This window comes from Nerophis lumbriciformis, linkage group LG03 (genome assembly GCF_033978685.3).
Source record: "Nerophis lumbriciformis linkage group LG03, RoL_Nlum_v2.1, whole genome shotgun sequence".
Taxonomy (NCBI): domain Eukaryota; kingdom Metazoa; phylum Chordata; class Actinopteri; order Syngnathiformes; family Syngnathidae; genus Nerophis; species Nerophis lumbriciformis.
The window spans coordinates 70,977,501-71,001,617 of NC_084550.2; the positions used below are offsets into that span (position 1 = coordinate 70,977,501).

Consider the following 24,117-nt stretch of genomic DNA (forward strand, 5'->3'; position numbering starts at 1 on the left):
TCAAGCGTCCTCTGCGCACGGCAAATCTATGCCACGCGCAAAATCAAATAAAAAAACAAGCGCATAACAATTTTCGACACACGGACACGACGGAGAAAACAGTTTTGGTCATCATTGTTCAAATATTGTAACGTCTGTCGAGACGCTTTGAGGACATGAATTCCATCCATCACTTTACTGACCAAAACTCTTTATTGTCGACCATAAACACATCACCAAAACATTAGTAAAAAAAAAAGATATCTAGCAAAAGTGGTCATTTTCTGCAGTATAAACCAGACCAAAAGCAACTTTGTTATATCAACAGCAGCCGCGCGCTCTTTCTCACTTGCGCCAACACATGCACATATGGCACTTAGCCAGTGATGCGTTTACAGCCACACAAAAAGTCGGACAACTCCAACACCACACATAAAGTGTAATTCCAGGTCGTTACTCTATGATTTACCAATCAAATGTGTGCTTATTCTAATGTCATTTATTAGGAATCTTCCATCCATCCATCCATCTTCTTCCGCTTATCCGAGGTCGGGTCGCGGGGGCAGCAGCCTAAGCAGGGAAGCCCAGACTTCCCTCTCCCCAGCCACTTCGTCCAGCTCCTCCCGGGGGATCCCGAGGCGTTCCCAGGCCAGCCGGGAGACATAGTCTTCCCAACGTGTCCTGGGTCTTCCCCGTGGCCTCCTACCGGTCGGACGTGCCCTAAACACCTCCCTAGGGAGGCGTTCGGGTGGCATCCTGACCAGATGCCCGAACCACCTCATCTGGTTCCTCTCGATGTGGAGGAGCAGCGGCTTTACTTTGAGCTCCCCCCGGATGACAGAGCTTCTCACCCTATCTCTAAGGGAGAGCCCTGCCACCCGGCGGAGGAAACTCATTTGGGCCGCTTGTACCCGTGATCTTGTCCTTTCGGTCATAACCCAAAGCTCATGACCATAGGTGAGGATGGGAACGTAGATCGACCGGTAAATTGAGAGCTTTGCCTTCCGGCTCAGCTCCTTCTTCGCCACAACGGATCGATACAGCGTCCGCATTACTGAAGACGCCGCACCGATCCGCCTGTCGATCTCACGATCCACTCTTCCCTCACTCGTGAACAAGACTCCGAGGTACTTGAACTCCTCCACTTGGGGCAGGGTCTCCTCCCCAACCCGAAGATGGCATTCCACCCTTTTCCGGGCGAGAACCATGGACTCGGACTTGGAGGTGCTGATTCTCATCCCAGTCGCTTCACACTCGCCTGCGAACCGATCCAGCGAGAGCTGAAGATCCTTATTAGGAATCTTCATTTATAAATATCAATCATGAAATGCTGTTAGTATATTAAATAAATACTAATAAAAATATATTTTTTTACAAACAGGAAGTTGCAGGAATGTACACATGATCCCCTGCTTACATCTCATTGTGCAACATGTGAATGTTTTAATGGGAACTAAATGCAATGTCTGAAAGGGGTACAAATTATTTCCAAAGCAGGACCTCCACCCAGACAAACAATACAAGTACACAGTTCATGAAAAACAATATCTGTTGTTATTGTCATTGCTGTCATTTGTTCAGGGACTTTTTGCCTTTGCTCACACACATGAACAATTAGAGGGAACATTGAATGGATGCATGTGTTTTCCAGTTTGACCTGAAGGAGAAGACAACCTTTCTCGGACAGAGAAAAGACTACTGGGATTACTTCTGCGACTGCCTGATTAAGATCAAGGGTGCTAATGATGGCATCCGTTTTGTAAAGTCCATCCCCGAGGTAATCCCATCGTGCACACCACCACTGACACACACACACACACACACGCACACACCAACCTGAGATGCAGCATTGCCGTGCAACACAAGCACGGACACAAATATACTGAGCGTTTAATCGTCTAAATAATCCTTTGGTCAGTCGCTCGGCGCCACTCACACACCAATTCATTTGGCTTCTTCCACCTGGGACAACTCTTCTTTCCTCTGCGTTTTCACAGGAATCTGAAGTGGTGAGCTTTTTCCTCAGACAACAAACCTCCCGAGTTAATGCACAGTTTGGTCTTAACTCACTTTTTAAAAAATGATATTTATTTTTGTTCTTGAACACTTAAGAATTGGTAGCAGCTACTGTATGTTTTTGTCACGTTTATTGACCCGCAGATGATGACAGCGGTACCAAAACCCTCACAAATACATACCTGCCAACTACTCCGGTTTTCCCGTAATTAGTACGGTTTTCATCAACCTATTCCGGGTTACGGTTGCAGTGATAAAAAATACGGTTTTTCATTAATTAAAAAAAAAAATTTTTTTTTAAATGCGCGAGGCTATTTATAGCACCGCTGCCAAGCACGAGGCACCTGTTGTCATTGTTTCCAAACGAGCGAACGATCATGGAATCAGCCGGAGAAAAATGGCAAACGAGTCTTAAACCGAAAAGAAAACTGCAGTCATTCCGTGAAGAATATTCAAAAGCCTATCCGGGAATAATTATCCGTTCCAAAAAGGGTGAAAACTACGCGGATTGCACCTTGTGCAGACAAGATTTTTCGATCGGACACGGAGGAATTAGCCATGTAAAAGACCACGTTGGGACAAAAAAACACAAGTCTAATGCCATTGCTAGCGATACAAGTGGAAAACTTTCAACGTTTTTCGGATTTTAGCCACAAAAAGGTAATGACACCAATGTTATCTATTGGAATTGTTTAGTACTGTTATACTGTTAAAAGTGTTTATACTATTTATGCTTTCAAGTCCAAGTTGAAGAAATCTTGTTAAATGTTGACAGCATAACTACCAAAATACAGAAGTATGTCCTTAATATTTTTGCAGTGCTATTTCTGTTGAAAAGTTCAAATGATTACATTAGAGATGTGATGTGCCACTTTTCAAGTGTCTGATGGCTTAAATTCATTTTCATGAATTTTTCATATTTTGAATTCTTTTGAAAGGCTTACAAAAAAACTACATTTGAATTGTAATTCCATGCTATTGACAGGACTATTAATTTTAATGAAGTTAGCTTACCATGTTTACAGTATGATAATTGTGATAGAAATGTGAATTTTAGGCACAGAATATTTTTTTACAATTGAACAAGGCAGTAGATTATACAAGCTTGGACAGAAAGTTAATAATGACACCAATTTTTTTTTTAATGGAATTGTTTAGTACTGTTTTACCATTTGTTTACTGTAAAAAGTGTTTATACTTTCAATGAACAAATTGAAGTCTTGTGAAAGGTTGACAGGATAACTGGCATTAACTGTCAAAATAATTTCAAACTATTGAAGTTATCTTACAGAATAAACATGTCAATCAACCCATATGATTTTTGCTGTAATATTTTTGTTTTGAAAAGTCACTGTGACTGATAGAAAAGTGATGGTTTTAGCAACATTTTAACCTGTCTGAATGCTAATAATCATTTTGCGTCGGGGGGCGAAGCCTGAACCCCCCACCAGGACTTTGTCCTGGACCTACCGGGGCCTGCGGCCCCTGGACCCTGGCTACTAGGTTTTTCTGATTTCAAAAGTTGGCAGGTATGCAAATAATAGGGGTTCAAAAAAAATAAAAAAATAAAAACATTCATTCATTTTCTGCGGTAATAACTTAGAATTTACAACTATCTATATGAATTCCCAAATAGCACTCACTCACATCGCTAATGTTTGTTTTGCTCAATAAATGCAGATCAAGTTCATGCAATTTAATGCTCATATTTTTCATGGAAAAAAAAATCTAATTTCATTCTGTTTTCATTTGTGTTACAGTAGGTCACACTATAATATGATTGTAATGAATTTAGTTCATAAGTAAAAAAATATACAATTATTATTATAATAGAATTCTAATTCAAGTAAAAATTAAAGCTGCAAGCAGCATTGGTCGGGCCCGCGTATTTGGCAGGTGCTAGTCCTAAGTGTCCCAAGACTTTTGTCTAGTGTACCTACCTTGTCTGCATTGTGTGGGCACGTTGGTGCTTCCTGCTTTTAAGCAGCCATCTTAAAAAAACAGCAGCGCAGCAGCATCAGCGCAGCGGGTCTTTGAAGGGTCATAAAATTAAAACCGGAGCAGGTATTAAAACGCTGTTCTGTTATTTTATGCACAAGGGTTTAATCTCTCTCCTGTGTTAGTTTGAAGCCGAAACGACAAACGCGCTCAGAGGAGATAGATTTTGAAGAAAGGTGACCGTTTTTTTTACAAAACTTTTGTTTTGAAGGGGGAATAGCAAACTTCCTGTAGATTTTTGCTGGGGGTTGTCAATTTATGAAATGTAGGTCTAAGTGAGACCTACGAAGAGGTTTTTGTTTCATGTCTCTCCGACCTTCCCAGTGGGAGTTACAGGCAGTTATGTCATTTTTTTCTTCCGAGGAGCAGTTTTTTCTCCGTTTTATTCAAAAATTGCTCTAGAGCGCAATTTTTAAATTTGGGGTTAGGTTTTTTCATTAGATCGCAATTTTTGCCAGTCCTGATGTGTGCGTTCAGTTTGGTGAGTTTTGAAGCGTGTTAAGGGGGTCAAATTACAGCTCAAAGAGGCAAAAGTTACTGTTTTTAGTACTTTTTTGTCTTGAAGGGGGAATTGCCAACTACCTGTTGATTTTTGCCCGAGGATATACAATTATGAAAGGTAGGTCTAAGTCAGACCTACATAGAGGTTTTTGTTTCATGTCTCTCCGACCTTCCTAGTGGGAGTTACAGGCAGTCTAGTTTTTTTTCTTCCCTAGGGGGCGCTAGAGCGCAATTTTGAGTTTTGTGGTTCGTTTTTTTTTTTTAAAAAAAGGCAATTTTCGCAGGTCCTGATGTTTGGGTCAAATATGGTGAGTTTTGAAGCATGTTAAGTGGGTCAAATTACAGTTTAATGTGGCGGCGGAAGAATAAAGAATAAAGAAGAAAACCTTACAAATTCAATAGGTCCTTATGTCCCATTGCATAAGGACTCCCTTTGGGAGTCCTTATACAATGGGCCATGCGGGCCCTAATAAGTTGTATCAGTTGAGCTTTATTTGGCCTATTAGAGTTACCTTGCCATGTATACCCTTGATTCTGAACTCATCCTAAATACATCAAAAACCCATTTACAGACATTATATATACACCATACATCACAGGGTTCAATTTCTCTTTCGGTAGTCTTGTGTTGTGTTCCATCAGGCACAAATATGAAGGTCCCTCCAGCTGGTGTCCTGGAAGGAGGCTGTCTTACGCAAATCTCTCCATCTGCTAATGTAGCTAAGACGTTAGACTTGCAGAGGGACACTGGTGCAACGCTGAGGAGGCCTTTCTTTTTTTAATAAACAAAAGGGATCTATTTTCCAAAAGCATAAAGTTAAGAATGCTGCTCATATTATTAGTCTGTTTGGATTATGGACAGAGGTGGGTAGAGTGGCCAGAAATTGTACTCAAGTAAGAGTACTGTTACTTTAGAGATTTATTACTCAAGTAAAAGTAAGGAGTAGTCACCCAAATATTTACTTGAGTAAAAGTAAAAAGTATGTTGTGAAAAAACTACTCAAGTACTGAGTAACTGATGAGTAACATATACACACACACACATATATATATATATATATATATATATATATATATATATATATATATATATATACATACATACATTGATATACACAGTATATAATTTATATTTATTTATTTTGCCGTTTTTGTTTACATGTTAAAGGTGTTTTAATGAATATACATGCATGTTTAACACATATAGATTCCTTTCTTTCATGAAGACAAGAATATAAGTTGGTGTATTACCTGATTCTGATGACTTGCATTGATTGTAATCAGACAGTAGTGATGATAACGTCCACGTTTTCAAATGGAGGAGAAAAAAAGTTCCTCCTTTCTGTCTAATACCACATGAAAGTGGTTGGTTTTTGGCTTCTTATTCGTCCAGCTTCCATATTCGTTTTTATACACTTTACAAGAAATACATTGGCGGCAAACTCCGTAGCTTGCTAGCTTGTTTGCGCTGGCTTTCGGAGACTCTTATTTTGAAAGCGCAGGCGCGATGGAGCGGCACTTTTATTGTGAAGACAGGAACTGTGCAGTCAGTCTTTAGGCTTTTGACGGGATGTACGGTTGAAATAAAAAAGGGTATTTTTTTCCTTCACACTTTTGATTTATTGATTGGAACTTTTATTAGTAGATTGCACAGTACAGTATATATTCCGTACAATTGACCACTAAATGGTAACACCCCAATAAGTTTTTCAACTTGTTTAAGTCAGGTCATGTGACCGCCTGGCTCTGTTTGATTGGTCCAACGTCACCAGTGACTGCATCTGATTGGTGGAACGGAGTGAACGTCACCAGTGACTGTATTTGTTGAAACGCAGGCACTATGAAGGTCTGTCTGACAGACCAAAACAAACAAAGCGTGCATTAACAGATCGATCAAAATTAGTAGCGAGCTGAATGTAGATAAAAGTAGCGGAGTAAAAGTAGCGGAGTAAAAGTAGCGTTTCTTCTCTATAAATATACTCAAGTAAAAGTAAAAGTATGTTGCATTAAAACTACTCTTAGAAGTACAATTTATCCCAAAAGTTACTCAAGTAGATGTAACGGAGTAAATGTAGCGCGTTACTACCCACCTCTGATTATGGACAATTTGCCATTTTACCAACTGTAAAGACACAGTATTTAAATATCCAGTCCATGATCTGTTATCAATTTTGTTATTGTGTGTGTGTCCTCAGTTAAAAACCTCTCTAGGTAAAGGAAGGGCCTTTATCCGCTACTCGCTTGTTCACCAGCGTCTTGCGGACACGTTGCAGCAGTGTCTCATTAATCAGAAAGTCACAAGGTCAGTAAGAAAGCATACACACACATACAAATACAACTACATTTGTTGTCAGCAAGGTTTTATGTAAGGTGCCTATTTTGCAGTGTTTTTTTTCCCAGGAAGTGTGACTCCCTCTTCCTTATTTGTTTGTTTTAGTTCTACTTTCGCACTACCTACTCACTTCTCAAAAACAAAAACTCCACTTGAATTGGAGACAGGATATGCTTCTATGCAATGTGTAATCCACAATAGTAAACATATTGTTAAATGACATACAACAACTATTGTAGTTGCAATATATTTATCTGTACAGTAATCTATTTATTTATATCTGCACCTTATTGCCTTTTTATCCTACACTACCATGAGCTAATGCAACGAAATTTTGTTCTTATCTGTACTGTAAAGTTCAAATTTGAATGACAATAATAAGGAAGTCTAAGTCTAAGTGTACCTCCATATTCCTCAGCAACTGGTATTATGCTCGGAGTCCATTCCTGGACCCCCGCATCACCTCGGACATCATAAACCACCTGTACGAACTCAACCAGATCCAATTTGACTTGGCAGCCCAAGGTTACGGTCTCGACGTTGACTGGCCGGCCTTTGCCAGGTAACTGTCGCTGACTTGTGTTGACATCAGCTGATGAAGACTTGTTTTGTTTTTGAAAAGCCTAACCTCAACTGAGACTGACACCCATTTCTACTACATGGTACCTTCTGGTCGTTAGACATAGTGCCTGGTCAACCGAGTCCCAAGCATGAATAGAAACTACAAACTAAACATACACACTAGAATTAGCTTACTCTGTTCATCCAAGTGTGGATGCTGCAGTGTAATTAATACACTTTTTTGCGGTCCTCAGTTTCCTCATGGATAAAATGTGTCTCTTTACTCTTGTCCTTTTTTTTGGTAAAAGTTAGAAGATTTATTTGACTTGACATGAATCAACTTCATTTCTTGCTTTTCTTCATATGGAAGACGGACATTAGGGGCTGGCTCATCATTCCTGTGGAGGCCTCCTAGTCGTTGCTCCAGTGTCAACAGTCTGGTCAGCAGCTATTCCCAGATCCAGGTATAACATATAAAAACACATGACGTTTTTGTTTGAAGATGAGATGCAAAAGGTCCTATGTTCCATCTGCCATCCAGGATAAGGAGGTCCCAATCCCAGACTTGAGTCACTTAACTGATCTTGGAGGCCAGGGAGAAGCCTCACCCTGTGGCATTGCAGAGAATCTCCCCTTTGACCTCGCTCAATCCGAGCTAAGGCAGCACAAGCATCTGGCACGGGTGGAGGAACTGAACAAAGAGGCGGCACAGCTGAAAGATGTCGTGAAGAAGCTTCAGGGCCAGTTGGTAGAAGCTCAGAAGACCACGGGCCCCCCGCCTACTACAAAGATGGATGTCAGTAATCACTATCAGACATGTTGGGAGGGTAAAAACAATGAGCTTCAGAATAGATTGACAGCCACTGAGAACAAAAACATGGAGCTTCGGTCAAAGCTGGATGAGGCTCTTAAAGAAAAGAAAAGCTATTGCGACTCTGCCTGGAAGATCCAGGAACTTGTGGAGAAACTGAAGATGGTGGAGGAAGAGAAGCTGGAGGCCAAGAGGGAGGCAGATGACAGAGCCAGGCATTTAGAGCGTATGTCTCAGGAGCTGAAAATAAAGGAAGAAGAGTTTAGGACCAGCACAGAGAAGCTGGCCAATGTCAAATCCAGGGCCAAGGATGAAGGCGAGGACACCCTCAAGCGTCTGGAGGAGCTCCAGGGTGCCGTCAGTCGCATTCAGGGAGCCTTGTCGCTGAAAGAGAAAGAGAGCGGAAACTTGAGAGCGCAACTTCAGCACCTGCAGGCCTCGCTAGAGTGCAGAGAACGACAAGCGGAGGACCTGCGGAGGAGGCTGCAGGAGGAGCGTGACGAGATTGAGCGGAGATGCAGCGCCCGAGATAGCCAGAATGAAACTCTGGAGGTTCAAGTGCTGGATCTGCAAAAAAGCCTTAAAAACAGAGAGCGAGAGCTTACTGTCAGCTCAGAGAGGATCAAGCACTTGGAAGAACTTTTGGAGAAGCTGAATGTCGAGACAGGGACTCCGATTTCTAAAGCCGCTGAAGATGACACATTCGAACAGACTGGGAACCTCGACAACTACAAAGCCCAGCACTGCGAGCTGAATTTCACGATACTGCAAGCCCTTAAAAAGAGCGAAGAGAGCGTCGTTGAGCTAACTCGCAGCAGGGAAGCCTTGTTAGACCAGCTCGCTGCTTTGAGGGCTTCTGAGAAGCATCTCAAGGTAAGGTTGGAGGCTGCAGAGCTGTGCGTGAAAGAGCGTGAGAAGAAGTTTCTAGATAAAAACTGCCATTTGGAAGAGCTTGTAGAGAAGGCTTTTCTCGAGAAGGAGCGATCTGACACTCAACTGAAGAACATACAGCAGGAAAATGGAGAGCTCAGAGAGTTTCAGTCCTCGTTGAAGAATCAACTGGCCGAGGCTCAAGAGGAGCTAGACTTGCTTAGCGTCAAAGTGTCCAATTTGGACGAAAACCTCACAGAGTCCCAAAAAAAACACGCGGAGCTGCTGGTAAAAATCCAGGAACGGGAGGCACAGCTCCAAGAGCAGACGGCTCAATGTGGTCTTCTGCAGGCTCGAGCTGAGGAGCTTGAGAGCAGGGCCTCAGAGGTGCACGATGAAAAGGGGGCGTCTGAAAGCAATGAGAAAATGCCAAAGGTTCACCAGGAACATCTGACATCTGAGAACAAAGAAGGTCCTTTCAGGCTGGTGATCGCTGAAGCTCAGCTGGAGCTCAACCTGAGGGAGGTGCACCGGCTCAGGGAGGACGTGGTGGAGCTCAGGGCTCAGCTGCTGTCCGGCACGGAGGAGAGAATGAAAGCTCAGGCCCTTCAGGAAGTGACAGAGGCCTCCAGGGAGGATCTTAGAGTCTTGACAGAACAACTCAAGGCTCAAGTGGAGGAGCTTAACAGGCGGCACGTAGATGAAATTCTGCGTTCTCGTGAGCGTGAGGATGTGCTGATCCGCGAGCGAGATGGTGAGGCCCAGGCTCGGACCGGCCTCGCTGCAGAGGTAACGGCTTCTGGAGAGGAGCTGCACAAGCTCAAGCAGCGCTATGACGCCACGTGCCTGGAGAACAGTGACTCCAGGGAGGCATTGCACCGGGCCAACACTGAAACCGCCGAGCTGGGAGTCCGTGTGTGCATGCTCACGGCCGAAAAGGAGGAGGCCGACCTGCGCTGGGAGAGCCTCTCCAAGAGGTTGCGTGAGCTGGAAGATGAAGCCTCAAAGGAGGACACAAGGTTGAACGCTCGCACAGAGCAGCTCCGCCTGGAAAACCAGCAGCTCCTCAGCAAGCTCCACCAAGAGAAGGGCCTGACGCAGAAGCTGCAGGAAGAACTTTACAAGGCCCAGAAGGAGATAGAGACGCTGCAGGAGAGAAGCCGTGAGGAGGTGGAGGCTTTCCGTGTGGAGTTGAGCAACCAGGCCTTCAGCCACAGCGGCCAACTGCAGGTAAGACAGACACCTTCAAAAAGTTGTGGGTGAAAAAGCTTACAGACAAGCTACATCATCATTTGTGTTGTCATTTAGAGTATGAATGAAGAGTTGATGGATGCGAGGTTACAGCTGATGTCCGAGCAGGAGAAAGCAGTCGAGATGGAGAACAAACTAAAGCGATTAGAGGTGAGAATATCTTAAAAGTCCCATGTTATAGTATTAGTCAACAAATGGAACTAGGTGTCAGAGGTGCAACAATAGTGCATTGGAAGTGCTTTGTCTTGAATCTGGCCTTCATGCTGTAATGCGGACAGTTTAAAGGGGCTTTTAGTAAGCCTTACTGGGAACACACCAGTTTGTGTGTCTATTGCTTTAATGCTAATTAACTGTGTCTCTAGCTTTAATGCTAAGAAATACAAAGTGTGTCCAAGAAGCACTATTGGGCACTTTTGACAAATACACTGTAACTGTGCACTTGTCCAACAATGGAAAACGCAACTAAGAAGTGGGACAGGAGGACACAAACATTAGCAACACTAGCATAGCTATGTTAGTAGGGAGGTGAATCTTACAACAACTCAGATTCAATTCTGATTCATTGAGTGACAATTTGATTTAGAATTCATTCTCAATTCAACACCTTTCTCAAAATATATGGTATAAAAAATATTACTAAGTTCTTTTAAAGCAAGTTACCGTATTTTCCGCACTATAAGGCGCACCGGTAGGGTTGGGTATCGTTTGAATTCGAACGATTCCGATTCTCGATTCCGATTCTTCTTGTACCATGCCGGGATCAATGTGTTTGACAGGTAGTCCCTGGAAGGTGGTATGTATTTTGGGTTGAGAGTTTTCACCATATCCCCGCAAACATAAACAAACATGTAATGTTGCTGTTACTGTTTAGCCCAGTATCAATTAGCTTAGCTCTAACGCTATTGCTTAACTAACCTAAATGTTGGAGATTCCACCTCTGAAAAGGGATGCAGTCTTTTGACTATGTGTGCAGTGACCTTTCAGTGGCACTCTTCCGTCTGTGGCACCGACATCTTCCCCATTGCCGCTACGGTGAACGGAGTACGCTGAGCACATCGCGGAGCCTGGCTTACTTACTTACTTACTTAGTCCTCTTGCACTTCAGGGCGCGTAGAGCCGACCATAGCAACCAGGTCTCTCCATCTGGGTCTGTTGTGGGCAAGGTGTTGAGCTTGTGCCATAGTCACATTGCAGGCCTTAAGGTCCTGGGCTAATACATCCAGCCAGCGAGTCCTGGGGGCGCCTCTAGGGCGTCTCCAGCCAGCTCGCTGCGGGTTGAAGTCCAGGATTTTGCACGTGGGGTGTTCCCCCGGCAGGCGGATGACATGGCCATACCAGCGCACTCGCCGCATTGCTGCGAGGCGAGAGGCTGGGAGCTGTTGGGTTAGCTCTCTTAGGGTCTTGTTGGTGACATGCTGGCTCCACGTGATGCCTTCTATCCTCCTGAGGGCTCTGGAATCAAAGCCATCTAGCCTGGCCGCTAGGATGTTATTCAGCGGCCATGTTTCCGAGCCGTACAGAAGGACAGATATGACAGAGGAATTGTAGACCCTCAACTTGGTGTCCCGAGATATGTGCCGGTGTCGCCACAACGGTCTCCACAGGGACTGCATGACGGAGGCTGCAAGGGCGCGACGGCGGTCCACCTCTCGTTTGAGGTCGCCGGTGTTGGTGACTGTCGAGCCGAGGTATCTGATGGTAGGGACAAAGTGGACAGGGGTATCCTCAAATAAAAAGGGTGGTGGGTCTGGTCCATCGCCGAGCGGAGCCTGGCTAGCAGGTTGTAAATTGTCTATGAAAAAATACGCGGGCTAATTTGTTAGCTGCCTCAACGTTGGCGCAAAACACATTATTTATTGCATATATATTGTTTTACTTACCGGATTCGGACTGCAGTGCAGTCACCGAGGCTGGGTGTCGCAGTTAGAGGAAGAGGCAGAGGAGGACGGTCGGCGCAGCGCGTCGAAGACGGGACACGCATTTATTTGTACTCCATGAACTCGGAGGTGCTTCATCATGTTCGACGTGCACCCTCCTAAGCACGAAACAGTCCTGTCGCACGTGTTACATTTCGCCGATATTTCATTTTTTTTAGTAAAATAAAGCCACACTTTCGACCGCCGACGCCCGCTATCCATGCTTGACTGACTCGCTCGGCTACATAGGCTCGGCTATGCTAACACTTCCGGCGGTGGGCGCTTCTTCGTTGGTGTTCAGCGGCTTCTTCTTCCAGTCGGCGGACTTATTCTTTTTTTCCGGTCGGCGGACTGGGTATCGAAACTAGGAATCGAAATATAAACTTTTGAACGGTTCCGGGAGAATCGGAAAGTTAGTCCCGGTTCCAATCGATACTCGATACTCGATACCCAACCCTACGCACCGGATTATAAGGCGCACCTTCAATGAATGGCCTATTTTAAAACTTTGTTCATATATAAGGCGCACCGCACTATAAGGCGCATAGAATAGACGCTACAGTAGAGGCTGGGGTTACGTTATGCATCCATTAGATGGAGCTGCTCTAAAGGGAATGTCAACAAAACAAATAGTGATTGTACTGACACTTCTACTTGCTGCTCTCTGTTCAACAACCCACTGTTCCAGTTTGTCCTCCAACTGTAGCCATCTCGCTTTGTTCCCTCGGAAACTCTGTTTAGTCTTCTTTACTTGGCGCAGGTCATGTTGCTTCCTCCACTTCCGCACTATTTAATCGTTAATGTTAAATTCTCTCGCTTCTGCTCTATTCCCGTGTTCTACTGCGTGACTGATCGCCTTGAGTTTAAACTCTGCGAAGTAAGCGTGTCTCTTAATAGGAGCCATTTTTGGGTCTTTACATAAAGTTTAGGTCTCGCAACTACGGTAATCAGCCGCCGACTTCATTTTCCCCCATAGAAGAAGAAGCGCTTCTTCTTCTACGGTAAGCAGCCGTAGAAGGAGGAAAATGAAGTCGGCGTAGTTACCGTAGTTGCGAGACTTGTGGCTCAATAATTGTCCATATATAAGGCGCACCGGATTATAAGATGCACTGTCAGCTTTTGAGGAAATTGGAGGTTTTTACCTGTATAATCAGTGTCAGAGCTTGGTCCGCATTGCCGGCAGTAAGTCGGACACGTTTCCAGTGAGGGTTGGACTCCGCCAAGGCTGCCCTTTGTCACCGATTCTGTTCATAACCTTTATGGACAGAATTTCTAGGCGCAGTCAGGGCGTTGAGGGTATCTGGTTTGGTGGCTGCAGGATTAGGTCTCTGCTATTTGCAGATGATGTGGTCCTGATGGCTTCCTCCGGCCAAGATCTTCAGCTCTCACTGGATCGGTTCGCAGCCGAGTGTGAAGCGACTGGGATGGGAATCAGCACCTCCAAGTTCGAGTCCATGGTTCTCTCCCGGAAAAGGGTGGAGTGCCATCTCCGGGTTGGGGAGGAGATCTTGCCCCAAGTGGAGGAGTTCAAGTACCTCGGAGTCTTGTTCACGAGTGGGGGAAGAGTGGATCGTGAGATCGACAGACGGATCGGTGCGGCGTCCTCAGTAATGCGGACGCTGTATCGATCCGTTGTGGTGAAGAAGGAGCTGAGCCGGTAGGGAAAGCTCTCGATTTACCGGTCGATCTACGTTCCCATCCTCACCTATGGTCATGAGCTTTGGGTCATGACCGAAAGGACAAGATCACGGGTACAAGCGGCCGAAATGAGTTTCCTCCGCCGAGTGGCGGGGCTCTCCCTTAGAGATAGGGTGAGAAGCTCTGTCATTCGGGGGGAGCTCAAAGTAAAGCCGCTGCTCCTCCACATGGAGAGGAGCCAGATGAGGTGGTTCGGGCATCTGGTCAGGATGCCACCCGAACGCCTCCCTAGGAAGGTGTTTCGGGCACGTCCGACCGGTAGGAGGCCACGGGGAAGACCCAGGACACGCTGGGAAGACTATGTCTCCCGGCTGGCCTGGGAACGCCTCGGGATCCCCCGGGAGGAGCTGGACGAAGTGGCTGGGGAGAGGGAAGTCTGGGCTTCCCTGCTTAAGCTGCTGCCCCCGCGACCCGACCTCGGATAAGCGGAAGAAGATGGATGGATGGATGGATGGATGGAGGTTTTTAGGTGCGCCTTATAGTACGGAAAATACGGTACATGTTTAAAAAGTTCCTCTTGTCTTCTGACTTATGCACACAGCACACAGTGATTCAGATGTGAATGAATGTTATTTGATTACCCCTATATGTTAGCTGCATGCTAAACAGTATACTCACATTTTAACAAGTTAGGTTTCTAGGTTAGCCTATAACAAGAAAAAAAAAAATCTAACTAGTCTCACAACTCCCATGTCTGTAGCTGACAGTTGGCAGAGCCCCCGGCTTTATTTTGAGATGCATAGTTTTTTCCAAAACTGTCGTCCGTGACGTGGTGGCATATACACGAGGTGGGCTCATTAAGCTGTGGACAGGAGGTCAGAGTTGTCCATTCTTCAACTTCAAAAACAAAGAACTGAAGCAAACACGTGAGAGAGATGATAGGTTTTTCTCTAATTTGGCGTACTTCTTTGAAAATACACTGTTGAATGTTAAACACCACATTACAGCACTAATATGATGCTCCTGACGATAATGATGTTACTATTACACATCTTTCGTAACTCATAAATAATCCTCATATAGAAAGAAGGCAGTTGTACAGTTAGAAGGGAACTAAATACACTTTAAAGGAGAAGTGAGATACAGTATCACTCCTGGTATGTAATTAATATTGCTCATAAGAAATACTGTTAGATGAACATTATTTTTATTATTATTTTTTAGGGGTGTAACGGTACGTGTATTTGTATTGAACCGTTTCGGTACTGGGGTTTCGGTTCGAGTTTCCACACAAACATATTAAGTAGCCGCCTGCGCTTCCTTCTGCCTCTGTCTCTGTCAGGACTCTACACAGCACCCAGCATTGTCCCACCCACACAACCATCTGATTGGTTACAAACAGAGTGGTAACAGCCAATCAGCAGTGCGTATTCAGAGCGCATGTAGTCAGTGCTTAACGTTTAGCAGGTAAGCATCAGGCAGCGGACTTTCCCCAAATGATAATAAACACCTCCCAGTCAACTACTAGTAACATCACTATGAGCCCGTTGACCTTCTAGAAACCTAAACGGCAGATCAGCTCGCTCGTAGTCCTGGCTTGAGGTGAAGGCTAATTCGCTATTAGCATAACGTTAGCTCATTTTGCGGTGTGTGTGTGTGTGTGTTACGGACAGCAAAGCCCTGTCTGTCTGTTATTTCACTTTACCTTTTTCTGTGTTGATTGAGCTGTGTTGAAGCAGGACATTATCATACCTGCCAACTACTCCGGTTTTCCCGTAATTAGTACGGTTTTCATCAACCTATTCCGGGTTACGGTTGCAGTGATAAAAAATACGGTTTTTCATTAATTAAAAAAAAATACTTTTTTTAAATGCGCGAGGCTATTTATAGCACCGCTGCCAAGCACGAGGCACCTGTTGCCATTGTTTCCAAACGAGCGAACGATCATGGAATCAGCCGGAGAAACATCGCAAACGAGTCTTAAACCGAAAAGAAAACTGCAGTCATTCCGTGAAGAATATTCAAAAGCCTATCCGGGAATAATTATCCGTTCCAAAAAGGGTGAAAACTACGTGAATTGCACCTTGTGCAGACAAGATTTTTCGATCGGACACGGAGGAATTAGCGATGTAAAAGACCACGTTGGGACAAAAAAACACAAGTCTAATGCCGTTGCTAGCGATGCAAGTGGAAAACTTTCAACGTTTTTCGGATTTTAGCCACAAAAAGGTAATGACACCAATGTTATCTATTGGAATTGTTTAGTACTGTTATACTGTTAAAAGTGTTTATACTATTTATGCTTTCAAGTCCAAGTTGAAGAAATCTTGTTAAATGTTGACAGCATAACTACCAAAATACAGAAGTATGTCCTTAATATTTTTGCAGTGCTATTTCTGTTGAAAAGTTCAAATGATTACATTAGAGATGTGATGTGCCACTTTTCAAGTGTCTGATGGCTTCAATTCATTTTCATTAATTTTTCATATTTTGAATTCTTTTGAAAGGTTTACAAAAAAACTACATTTGAATTGTAATTCCATGCTATCGACAGGACTATTAATTTTAATGAAGTTAGCTTACCATGTTTACAGTATGATAATTGTGATAGAAATGTGAATTTTAGGCACAGAATATTTTATACAATTGAACAAGGCAGTAGATTATACAAGCTTGGACAGAAAGTTAATAATGACACCAATTTTTTTTTTAATGGAATTGTTTAGTACTGTTTTACCATTTGTTTACTGTAAAAAGTGTTTATACTGTTTATACTTTCAATCAACAAATTGAAGTCTTGTGAAAGGTTGACAGGATAACTGGCATTAACTGTCAAAATAATTTCAAACTATTGAAGTTAGCTTACAGAATAAACATGTCAATCAACCCATATGATCTTTGCTGTAATATTTTTGTTTTGAAAAGTCACTGTGACTGATAGAAAAGTGATGGTTTTAGCAACATTTTAACCTGTCTGAATGCAATCAATCATTTTGCGTCGGGGGGCGAAGCCTGAACCCCCCACCAGGACTTTGTCCTGGACCTACCGGGGCCTGCGGCCCCTGGACCCTGGCTACTAGGTTTTTCTGATTTCAAAAGTTGGCAGGTATGCATTATGTTAAATGAAGAGTTTCTGTCTCTGATAGTTGATATAATGATGTAAGTGCATCATTAAGCCTACATGAACTCCATGGTGTTCATGGATGAATAGTCTCTCCTATTGCTATTGTACCATTATTTCAGCTATAGTTACATTAATCATTAGTAATGGAGCAGCCTAGTTTTGAATGGCAGGGTCCCTGCTATCACATGTTGATACAAATATAACATTTACATAATAAAAATCAACTACAGGCTTCCCAAATGCTGTAATAAATTAAGCATGATGAGTTGACTTGAAACTGTTTAACGTTGCACTTTTTATATGTAGAAGGAGTTTTGTCATTTTATTTCATCTGAGCAACAACTTGAGGCATTTTAATGTTGATTAAAGTGGGCAGAATTATTATAGTGTTCCCAATGTTAAAAGGATAAAGCCATTGTTTAGAAATTTGGTAAATAATTCACCAAAACATTTATATTTTGTTGTTTTCTTACTGTACCGAAAATGAACCGAACCGTGACCTCTAAACCGAGGTAAGTACCTAACCGAAATGTTTGTGTACCGTTACACCCTTATTATTTTTACATTTGATAATTAAAGTTATTTATTGAGCTTTGTTTGGGCTGAGTTAAAAAGTCACGTTGGTGTAATGTCTAGGGTGGGTGATAGTTCTTGGACCATTTCAACTAAAACAAATCATCTCTTTAGATACAAGTTTACATACTTTAATGTGGTCGTCATACAGCAGATCTTTGCATACAAACGATGTCTCATTGTGACGCTGCCGTTGTTAGGCTGAGGCGCAGAGTTCCCGCCAACACCTAGTGGAGAAAGACATCCAGATGGCCCAGTCGGAAAATCTCACCCAGCAGCAAAAAGAGTTCATCCTTCTGAAAAATAATTTATCAAGGTGAGATGTTTGTATAATCATCCTTAAGCTTTAAAACCGTGTGTAGCAATCATCGGTGTGTTAAATTCCAGCATGGAGTTTTTTTCCTACCATTTGATTGTTGTTTTTCTTTTCACTAATCGTCCTATGTTTAAGTTCAGAAGTGAGGAGGACCTGGAGAGGGCTCGGCGGGACTGTCTGGAGCTCAGGGACACTTTGAAAAGGCTCACATTGGACAAAGAGAACTTTGACCTGAGGACGGCCGTCGGAGTTGACGAGCTGTACCGCACAATGGTGGAGGAGAGGATTGTGAAGCTCATCAGGTATACATATGCTGTAAATTCACCGTTAACATCGCAACCGCTCACACTTAACTTAACTTGTAGGGAGAAGGACGAACTGTGGCAGAAGATGGACGCCCTGGAGTTTGAGAAAAAGCTGCGAGACGAGGAGACGGAGCGGGACGTCAACTACTGCCTGAGCTGTCACACTCCCTTCGGATGGTGGCTCCGCAAATACTACTGCAGGTCGGACGGACACCACATTCATGTTCCACTCCCCCACATTACTTCTGACATTTAATGGCTCATTTCACGCTCGTTAAAAGTGCTTGGCTGTGTCTCAATTTATGCACTTCCATGACTACACTTTGTATTTTGACCACACTTAGAAATACATCAAAATGCAAAGTGCTGTCACTACCCGGATGTTGCACTCAACAATGATGTGTTTACAGCGATCGACACTAACTGCCCTCAATAATCGCTATCTTGGCTACGCAGCGAAAGAGGAGCGTTCCATTTGTACTGGGAACGCAGTTCCAAGTCGGAATTTCAATTGGAATGCGCCACGAGGTTGGATTTACAACTTGGAAAGTTGGAGTATTCTCATCAACCCCGAGTTCGTTTTCAAAGCTGCTCTGGATGTAAACAGTGATATTCGCTTCTATAATATCCGTTGTTAGCACTTCTGATTAGTTTCTGTCGCAGTTAATCAGCCATAAACAATGTATGTTTATATATGGTGACGTCACACTACATTTATACATACGTTCCTCATCGCTAGCAATAGCGTCTGTGTTTTCTCTTCATCATACCTGCCAACTACTCCGGTTTTCCCGTAATTAGTACGGTTTTCATCAACCTATTCCGGGTTACGGTTGCAGTGATAAAAAATACATTTTTTCATTAATTAAAACATTTTTTTTTTTTTAAGTTTTATTCACGAAATCGCGTAACAACAATGACAATCGACACTGCTTCCCGTAACTTCCTATCGAGCCATTCCGAATGCCATGCGCGAGGCTATTTATAGCACCGCTGCCAAGCACGAGGCACCAGTTGTCATTGTTTCCAAACGAGCGAACGATCATGGAATCAGCCGGAGAAAAATGGCAAACGAGTCTTAAACCGAAAAGAAAACTGCAGTCATTCCGTGAAGAATATTCAAAAGCCTATCCGGGAATAATTATCCGTTCCAAAAAGGGTGAAAACTACGCGACTACGTGCAGACAAGATTTTTCGATCGGACACGGAGGAATTAGCGATGTAAAAGACCACGTTGGGACAAAAAAACACAAGTCTAATGCCGTTGCTAGCGATACAAGTGGAAAACTTTCAATGTTTTTCGGATTTTAGCCACAAAAAGGTAATGACACCAATGTTATCTATTGGAATTGTTTAGTACTGTTATACTGTTAAAAGTGTTTATACTATTTATGCTTTCAAGTCCAAGTTGAAGAAATCTTGTTAAATGTTGACAGCATAACTACCAAAATACAGAAGTATGTCCTTAATATTTTTGCAGTGCTATTTCTGTTGAAAAGTTCAAATGATTACATTAGAGATGTGATGTGCCACTTTTCAAGTGTCTGATGGCTTCAATTAATTTTCGTAAATTTTTCATATTTTGAATTCTTTTGAAAGGCTTACAAAAAAACTACATTTGAATTGTAATTCCATGCTATTGACAGGACTATTAATTTTAATGAAGTTAGCTTACCATGTTTACAGTATGATCATTGTGATAGAAATGTGAATTTTAGGCACATAATATTTTTTACAATTGAACAAGGCAGTAGATTATACGAGCTTGGACAGAAAGTTAATAATGACACCATTTTTTTTTTTTATGGAATTGTTTAGTACTGTTTTACCATTTGTTTACTGTAAAAAGTGTTTATACTTTCAATTAACAAATTGAAGTCTTGTGAAAGGTTGACAGGATAACTGGCATTAACTGTCAAAATAATTTCAAACTATTGAAGTTAGCTTACAGAATAAACATGTCAATCAACCCATATGATTTTTGCTGTAATATTTTTGTTTTGAAAAGTCACTGTGACTGATAGAAAAGTGATGGTTTTAGCAACATTTTAACCTGTCTGAATGCAATCAATCATCAGGTTTTTCTGATTTCAAAAGTTGGCAGGTATGCAAACTATGAAAAAAAACTGCGACTTATAGACCCGAAAAGTACGGTAATAAAATAATTCAAATTGAAGTTATTTGTTGATTCAAAAACCTAGATATCAAATGATTTCAACCAGGCAAGCGAGGCACATTGTGACAGCACTTAAATACAAAATATCCTATCTAACAATTATTGCAAATATCTGTTTTTTTAAGCATGTTTTCTTTTAGCTTAAGACTAAGTTAAATAACCACTTTGAATGTATATCACCACAGATGTAGGGTGCTGTCAAAACATTACATTTTAGTGCTACCTCCTGAATTCATCTGACAAAATGCAAAATACAACTTGTTAGAAACGCCTTTCCTGTCTAGAGTAAAATAAGGTAAACTACCTGACAAATGTGTTTGATGCTTGACATTGCAATCAATAAATTCCTACTTCCAGATTATGTGGCCGCCCCTTCTGCCACTATTGCCTAGCCAGTGCAGTTGGACACCAGCAGAGCGGAGTCACAGAACGCTGCTGCAGGGACTGCTGCAATCAGCACAGCATAGAGGCTGAGCGCCCCCTACAGGAGGACATCATCACTAGCACGCCGGCCTCAGCCTTGAGCCGACTGTTGCAGCCCCTGAGAGTTGTGACCAGCCGTTCTGAAGGTGTGTTTGCATTGACGTAGACACAGCAAACAGGAGAACATTGTGATTCATGTAACGAGATCGGCGTGTAATCTCCAGGAGCGGACGACAATCTCGAGGATGGTGTGTTTGACATCATCACAGAAGAGGAAGTAAGTGGAGTCTATGATTGTGGCGGTTTTGCTGCAGCCTGCACTGCTGGGCACGGACAGCTGGAGGCAGCACAACTGTAAGTATCCCAGTTCAATTGATTTCCAATATTTCTGCTAAATACCAACTTCAGAACCTTCCACTTGTCCCTGAAACAACATTAAAGCAATTGCAATTTAAAGGCCCTTACAAATGCCGACATGGACACAAGTATTATCATTTGTCATCTCATCAGAGGTGGGTAGTAACGCGCTACATTTACTCCGTTACATCTACTTGAGTAACTTTTGGGATAAATTGTACTTCTAAGAGTAGTTTTAATGCAACATACTTTTACTTTTACTTGAGTATATTTATAGAGAAGAAACGCTACTTTTACTCCGCTACTTTTGTCTACATTCAGCTCGCTACTCGCTACTAATTTTTATCGATCTGTTAATGCACGCTTTGTTTGTTTTGGTCTGTCAGACAGACCTTCATAGTGCCTGCGTTTCAACAAATACAGTCACTGGTGACGTTCACTCCGTTCCACCAATCAGATGCAGTCACTGGGGACGTTGGACCAATCAAACAGAGCCAGGCGGTCACATGACCTGACTTAAACAAGCTGAAAAACTTATTGGGGTGTTACCATTTAGTGGTAAATTGTACAGAATATGTACTGTACTGTGCAATCTACTAATAAAAGTTTCAATCAATCAATCAATCAAAAGTGTGAAGGAAAAAAGACCCTTTTTTATTTCAACCGTACATCCCGTCAAAAGCCTAAAGACTGACTGCACAGTTCCTGTCCTCACAATAAAAGTGCCGCTCCATCGCGCCTGCGCTTTCAAAATAAGAGTCTCCGAAAGCAGCGCAAACAAGCGAGCAAGCGACGGAGTTTGCCGCCAATGTATTTCTTGTAAAGTGTATAAAAACGAATATGGAAGCTGGACAAATAAGAAGCCAAAAACCAACCACTTTCATGTGGTATTAGACAGAAAGGAGGAACTTTTTTTCTCCTCCATTTGAAAACGTGGATGTTATCATCACTACTGTCTGATTACAATCAATGCAAGTCATCAGAATCAGGTAATACACCAACTTATATTCTTGTCTTCATGAAAGAAAGGAATCTATATGTGTTAAACATGCATGTATATTCATTAAAACATCTTTAACATGTAAACAAAAACGGCAAAATAAAATAAATATAAATTATATACTGTATATATCAATGTATGTATATATATATATGTGTGTATATATATATAAATATATATTTGTATATATATATATATGTGTGTGTGTGTATATTACCCATCAGTTACTCAGTACTTGAGTAGTTTTTTCACAACATACTTTTTACTTTTACTCAAGTAAATATTTGGGTGACTACTCCTTACTTTTACTTGAGTAATAAATCTGTAAAGTAACAGTACTCTTACTTGAGTACAATTTCTGGCTACTCTACCCACCTCTGCATCTCATCCTATACAGAAGCAGCAGCACAAGGACGGTCCCATCAGAAGACAACCACAGAGGTGGTGCTGTGCAAGATGCTGAGATCTGCCTGCTCAAGTCTGGAGAACTCACGTAAATATTACACTTTTCTTGTTCACACTGCAGCATCCCGTTCACATGGTCTGTGTCACATGGTTGGACTTGGACAGGAAGTTTTTGATGATAGTTGATGTCGAAATAGGAAGTGCGCCTTTAATAGAGACATCAGAAGTGAAGTGAAACCAAGCCCAAATAGTGATATGCACTTCTGGGTTTCATGCATTGAATGCATCACATGCCTTGATAAACCTCACTAATCCTTTGTTATTTTACTAAATATAGCAATATATTTATATTCACTTTTTAAAATCAATTAAATGTATTAAGAAAAAAATAAAAATAAACAAACACAGCACATAACTTTAAATAAACTATCACGCAAATTTAGAGACAACTTTTTATTTAGAATATTTATATACATTCTATTTTATCATCTGACTATAAATAGTATACATTGATATATTTTATTTATATGTTTCTGTATTTTATTAAAAAAAAAAAGAAAGGGGTTAAAGACAATAAAGTAGTACATTTATTCATTTGTATTTATTTAGAAAAAAAATAAGAAGGCTAAATAAATACTATAGTGCCACATCTTAGAGGGCCGCTTATAACCTTAAATATAAGGGATGTAATTAGGGCTGGAACTAACAACTAATTTGATAATCGATTAATCTGTCGTTTATTACTTCGATTAATCGATTAATAATCGGATAAAAGAGACAAACTGCATTTCTATCCTTTCCAGTATTTTATTGAAAAAAACTGGCACCATATTTATTTTGATTATTGTTTCTCAGCTGTTTGTAAATGTTGCAGTTTATAAATAAATATTTATTTAAAAAAAAAAAAAAAGCCTCTGCGCATAGCATAGATCCAACAAATCTAAGGCTGCAGCTAACGATTATTTTTCTATCGATTAATCTATAGATTATTTTTTCGATTAATCGGTTAACCTATAGATTATTTTTTCGATTAATCTATAGATTTTTTTCCTTTTACCGATTATTTTTTTTATTTAAAATGAAGATGAAAAAATAAATGTTGGCCAGTTTTTTCAAAAGGCATGACTTTTATATACAAAAAAAAAGTATGGCCACTCAGTCAACATTGACAACAACATGACAAAATATTCTGTAACAATGTAAACATTTAAAACTTTTAACATTTAACAAAATTAAAAGTAGCTTATTTGCTTTTTAATGTGCAAATATAAACGTAAACATCCAGTGCAAATCTTAATATTCTGCAATAGTATAAGCATTTCTAAAGTAAAAGTATTGCTTATTTTGCTTTAAAATGTGCAAAAATAAAGATACACATCCAATACAAAAAAGTGCAAAACGAAATATTCTGTAACAGTGTAAACATTTCAACAAAAGTAAAAGTATTGCTTATTTTGCTTAATAACACAACAATGATAGTATGATTAAAGTGAAAGTTAATTGTTGGTTTGTACATAGTATATGTAACTGTTAATGTTGTAAAAGGTATTTGCACAACTAATTAA

General features: G+C 41.6%; 1 protein-coding gene across 3 annotated transcripts in view; it reads left to right on the forward strand.

The window, feature by feature from the left end:
* Positions 1 to 24,117, forward strand: part of LOC133589535 (FYVE and coiled-coil domain-containing protein 1-like) — a 46,643-nt gene that overhangs the window by 968 nt on the left and 21,558 nt on the right. For all 3 annotated transcript variants that reach the window (XR_012050342.1, XM_061942009.2, XM_061942001.2), the window contains 12 exons: positions 1,631 to 1,756; positions 6,690 to 6,796; positions 7,245 to 7,388; positions 7,758 to 7,851; positions 7,929 to 10,298; positions 10,377 to 10,469; positions 17,771 to 17,886; positions 18,027 to 18,188; positions 18,252 to 18,392; positions 20,725 to 20,936; positions 21,015 to 21,144; positions 22,545 to 22,640. Coding sequence is in view for 2 of the 3 variants with exons in the window: in XM_061942009.2 (XP_061797993.1) it covers positions 1,631 to 1,756; positions 6,690 to 6,796; positions 7,245 to 7,388; positions 7,758 to 7,851; positions 7,929 to 10,298; positions 10,377 to 10,469; positions 17,771 to 17,886; positions 18,027 to 18,188; positions 18,252 to 18,392; positions 20,725 to 20,936; positions 21,015 to 21,144; positions 22,545 to 22,640 (3,791 nt within the window). In the remaining variant the exon portion in view is untranslated. The remainder of the gene's footprint in view (positions 1 to 1,630; positions 1,757 to 6,689; positions 6,797 to 7,244; positions 7,389 to 7,757; positions 7,852 to 7,928; positions 10,299 to 10,376; positions 10,470 to 17,770; positions 17,887 to 18,026; positions 18,189 to 18,251; positions 18,393 to 20,724; positions 20,937 to 21,014; positions 21,145 to 22,544; positions 22,641 to 24,117) is intronic.